The sequence below is a fragment of the Penaeus japonicus genome, unplaced genomic scaffold, assembly GCF_977035675.1.
Source record: "Penaeus japonicus unplaced genomic scaffold, GWHDUDI00000001_assembly GWHDUDI00000011, whole genome shotgun sequence".
Taxonomy (NCBI): domain Eukaryota; kingdom Metazoa; phylum Arthropoda; class Malacostraca; order Decapoda; family Penaeidae; genus Penaeus; species Penaeus japonicus.
This window is the reverse complement of record NW_028234413.1, coordinates 2979097-2984096: the sequence shown is the minus strand read 5'-3', so window position 1 is coordinate 2984096 and position 5000 is coordinate 2979097. Positions and strand designations below refer to the sequence as shown.

General features: G+C 43.7%; 1 protein-coding gene across 2 annotated transcripts in view; it reads right to left on the bottom strand.

Moving 5' to 3' along the window:
* The window catches only part of LOC122244540 (GATA-binding factor C), a 153902-nt gene that overhangs the window by 49249 nt on the left and 99653 nt on the right, over nt 1–5000 (bottom strand). For both annotated transcript variants that reach the window (XM_086541512.1, XM_086541513.1), the window contains exon 5: nt 2668–2793. In XM_086541512.1, coding sequence (XP_086397638.1) covers nt 2668–2793 — 126 coding nt within the window. The remainder of the gene's footprint in view (nt 1–2667; nt 2794–5000) is intronic.

Below are 5000 nucleotides of genomic sequence, written 5' to 3'. Positions count from 1 at the left end.
CCTGCCCTCGGATACTCATTAACCGAAACACACATTTATATTAATCATGATAATGTGCCAACCAACTTGTTCCTGGTACTGTAGGATTATTTATATTCCTCCTCCTTCTCATTATTATTATTATCATCACCAATGTTGTTAATGATCTTGCTAGTACTACTTTTTCTTATTCCTAATGTGATACTGTTATCATTTTGTTACTATTTTCAATCATTATCATCAATATTACCATTATTAATGTTCTAATTATGAACATTATTGTTGCTATCATGCCAACGTGGTACAAAGTCAATCCTCGGTATCGAAAATCATGCAAAAATATTTAACGAAACTAATAAAGCGAATACAAACCCATATCTAAACAAAGAGTAAACAACAAAAGCAAGAAGAGACGGAAACTCAATCTGCTTAAGCAGGTCTATAATCTCGGTTAAACAGATAAAAAGGAAACATTACCAATACTTCCTTTCCTGAAGTTCCGGTTTAACAAGAATCTTATATCTCGCTCGGCCGTTTATCTTCGCCCTCACGCTTTATCAACACTCGTTATCACTCCCTATCCCTCTGTTATCACTTGGCATCACTCGTGTCACTCTCACACTCCACCAACAGCTAATCGTTCTCCTCAGAAGCGGACGACAGAGGCGATAATCGGCCATCGGAGGAGGAGGATTAAGGCGCTACAGTCGTGGTCGCTTGTGATTATTTTCCCCCCCGCGACACACGACGCCCCCTCCCACTGGATGTTAGGAGAACGGCGGTGATAATTCATAAAGATTATGAGATGATGCATCCTCAGATTTCATGCGAGAGGGAAACATTGCATGCCTCGCTGACTGCAATCATCGGCAGAGGTACGCGAAGGCACTTTATTGATACACGAAATCCGCGCAAGACACTCGAAAAGTGTGTTATCTTTTCGCCGTGTATATTTTGGGAATGTTTATCACGAGATGAAAGTTAACTTCTTTCTTTCTTTCTTTTCTTCTTTCCTTTATTTGTCGAGAATAGTTATTTGTAGTTTTCGTGCACTTAAAACTATTCGTTGGTAGCAGAAATAGTACCTGGATGAGGAACGGGGTGGAGGGGGAATAGGAGAAGAGAAGACGAAGAAGAGAAGGAGGAGAAGAAGGAGAAGTGAGTAGATAAAAGAATAGGAAGAGGAGGAAGAGAAATAATAATAAAAAAAAAAAATAATAAAATAGAATAAAAGAGGAGATGAAGAAAAAAGTAGGAAACTGAGACAGAGGAAGAGAAGGTAGAGAAGAACACAACAATTGGAAGGAGGATGACAAGAGAAAAAGGAGAAGTTTATAAGTGTGAGGGGCGGAGTCTGCCAATGTGGTACAAGGTGGCAGTGGTATCGTACCGCCTTATCAGTGTCGAAGGGCACTGATAAGACACGCTATCTTCCCCGAACACGCCCCCTACTCTGGTGTCTACTGGCTGGGATGATTACACAGTGCAGCAGAATGGCGGACCAAACTCGGGACTACCACGCCATTGAAGGTTCCCGTGTGCAGCTGATCTGAATACGTCTTTACCCGTATTATTCTGGAGCTTATCATCATCTGCGGTGTCTGGGGGAAGCTGACATGGGTCGGAGGCTGGGGACTCTCTCATTTTATCTCCCGCCCATCTCACAGGATGCTGTCTAGCAGGGGAGGGAGGGAGGGAGGGAAGGAGGTAGGTAGGACTAGGGTGGGAGGCTGTTCCGAAAGGAAGAGGGAGGGTGAGGCAGAGGGGGGTGGGGGGTAAGAAGGATAAGGGTGGCCGGAAAGGCAGAAAGACGGAGAAGGAGAGGGAAACGAATAATGAAGTCCAGGCAAAACAAAGGCAAACTCCCTGGGCAAACGAACTGATGCATGAGGGAAGGGCAGAACCATTTACATACAAATCATGAACTTGCCATCTCCTCTTCCTGTCGTCGGTCTATCCCTCTGCCTATCCTTTTTTGTGATCCCTCTCTCCCCCCATTCCTGTCTCCCTTCCCCCTGCCGACCCACAATCTCCTCTGTTCCCGGCACTTCCGACACTTATCATCCTATCTCGCAGGTGCCACGTGCTCAGCGCTGATACTTGAAGAGATACTTGCGGATTATCACAACAAGACAGACAGAGAGACGTGTCAGATTGCGGTGACCCCCCTCTCTCCTACCCCTCCCCTGCTCTCCCATCTTCCGAATAATCCTCTTTCGGTAGATAGCGGAAAGATTATACATACTATAAATAGTACTTGGAGTTTATTATTTAAGCGAGGATGAATTCATAAGATTTCACTTTCGACACAGGCTAATTCATAATTTGAAACTGGTACCGCGTATGCATCAAGATAGAAATCTTCGAAACAGGGTAATGCATCTTTCAATATTGCACTTAATTGCATCATCTCACTATCAAGATAGAAAATGATTCAGTATAACGGATGGAGACAATTAAAGCGATCGCTGCTCACCTTCATCAAAAGTGTTTTAGTTTTATACTACATAGATCTTGCGTCTGTGCTAATTAATAAATCTGCCATATTAAAAACAACTTTGTTGAGGATATCTTAATAAAATGCTTTTGTTACATTTTATTTTCATATTGATGATAGGCCGATTCTGTTAATAAGAACAAACATACAAATGTTAATATATAATAAAAATGAATAAATACAAAACTTACATTGTGTAGCTTATAGTAGAGTCCGCAGGCGTTGCATACCGGTTCTCCATTCTGGTTACGTCGCCAGAGCGTCGTTGTTGTCGTCTTGCAATTGGCGCAGTTGGTCCCTGCCCGTCGCTGCGCAGACTGTAGGGGGAAATACAACCAATCTTATGATTTGCTCTTTGGTGACACGGAGTTATTCAGGTGCTTCCACGATTAACAGTTACCTCGATTGCACGACAACACAATATTGGCTTGATACTGGGAGACTTCGAACGACCCCCAGCGTGACAAGCAAAGACAGATTGAAGTGCCTTGAACCTATGAACAACACAAGGTAAACATAAGTAGGAGTGTTGCCCCACGTCACCTGGCAGCAGACATTATAATGCTAATACTTGGCACCCTTTTGGGATTCTTAGTTCTCCGTGTGTTGCTCCGCGGAGTGCTGGCTTATGGGATGCTGTTCAGGCAACACCGATCGGGTGTCTTAAAATTAGCACGCCACACTCTTAACAACAAGGCTATTGCAAGAAAATTTTAAATTGATTTGCATTGTAGTTTAAAATACAGCCCTAAGACTTTATAGCTGTGAAACTTGTGAAAATGAACATAACTGCGAATTAAATTACACACACTTTCTTTGTTCATGTATATTATTATCCATCTGTCGATATGGAGAAAATACTAATTCATGAATATATAGATATACCAAGAAAGAGCTATCCCCAAAAGTGAATAATCAACAGTTAAACTTACAGATAAGAATTAATGACATGAAAAAATCTACACAAAACTCAACAAAACAGTAAGATTCCTCGTCCTCGCAAACACCCAATAATAAAAAAATAACACAGCATCTCTCCTTTCCTCTAATAATAGTTCATCTTAGCGAAGGAAGGCGGATGCGACACTCCACAACCCATCGTTTATTCCCATGCATATCAATTATCAATCTCTACTCGCCATCACCCAAGGGTCGCGGCGTGAGAGGGTTGAGGGGTGGGGTGGGGTGGGGGTAAGGGTATGAGTAGAAAGGGAATAGGGTGGAGGGGGGGTAGGAGGATGAGGACAATGCAGGGGGGAGATAGAGAGGGGGGAAGGAGAGGGAGGAAGGGGAAGAGATAAGGAGAAGAGCGTATGGTTCGGATCACGGGCGAATTAGTTCAGGTTAGTGCATATTGTTCCCCATCTCCATCGAATTCCCATTTGCTTCTTCAACACTAAAGAGCATTTGAGTGATTATATCTGTTGATCACTATGATAGTAACATTTAGGACGCCGAAATGACTTTACTCGGTTGCTCTATGAGACGCATTAGGTCCTTCGAAGCGTTGTAAATACAGGCCGCTTTTCCCTTCGTCCCTGTTCGACCTCCCACACACACGCGTATGGTCTTTTAAAACGTGTCGCCTCAGTATTGTAACGAGCCTCATTGTTCAGCGCTGATAGCTGTCCGCAGAGGATGATGAACGAGCGAATTTACTGCGGTTTTATAATGTGTTCCCTTTTTATCCCTTCTATTATGTGTCACCATCAATTAAACCTCATCAGGAGCCACGGGTTTAAATCCTGTGCTGTTTGCTTGACATTATTTTCTCGCACTGGCTTTCTCTCTCTACCGCCCGTCTCTCTCTCTCTCTTTTACTCTCCTTCTTTCCTTACTTTTTCTTCTCTCTCTATTTATCCCCCCCACGGTCTTCCTCTTTTTTTCCCCTTCCTATTTAATCAACGCACCTGAGCTGAGCACTTCAACCATCATGTTTACACGCCTTTCTCACACTTCACACTGTAGAATACGCTTACAGGAACAAGAACCACGAATGAATGAAGCGATCGTGTGCCGGCGTGACGATGTGATCCGCGGGTGGTGGTGGCGGGACAATATATCGGAACATGACGTGTTGATGTGTAAAATATTGACACGAGAGGCCACCCGGTGCGGTCTCCCCACCCCTCCCCTCCCCCCATCATCCCCCAATTCTTCTTCCTCCTCACCCCCCTCCCTCCTGACTCCGATGCACACTGGGAACCTTTACTAATTTTGACAGCTATATTTTGTCCGCTGAGAAGGAAGGGGTGGTTGAGGTGGTGTGGGCCGTGAGATCGGCAGATCCTTGCTCTCTTGCAAGGATATCATTTACGTATGTACGGAAAGCATTGGTCAAAGCACGAGCATTCCCAAGTTAGCAGCTCAAAAAACGCATACATGCTTACATAGTTGTGCATATACACACACGCTATACGCGTGTTTGTGTGACCGTGAGCGTAGGTGTTTATGTGAGTGTGTCATCATCATCACCATCATCATCATCACTATTATCCTTATTATCAATTGTTATTATTATCAT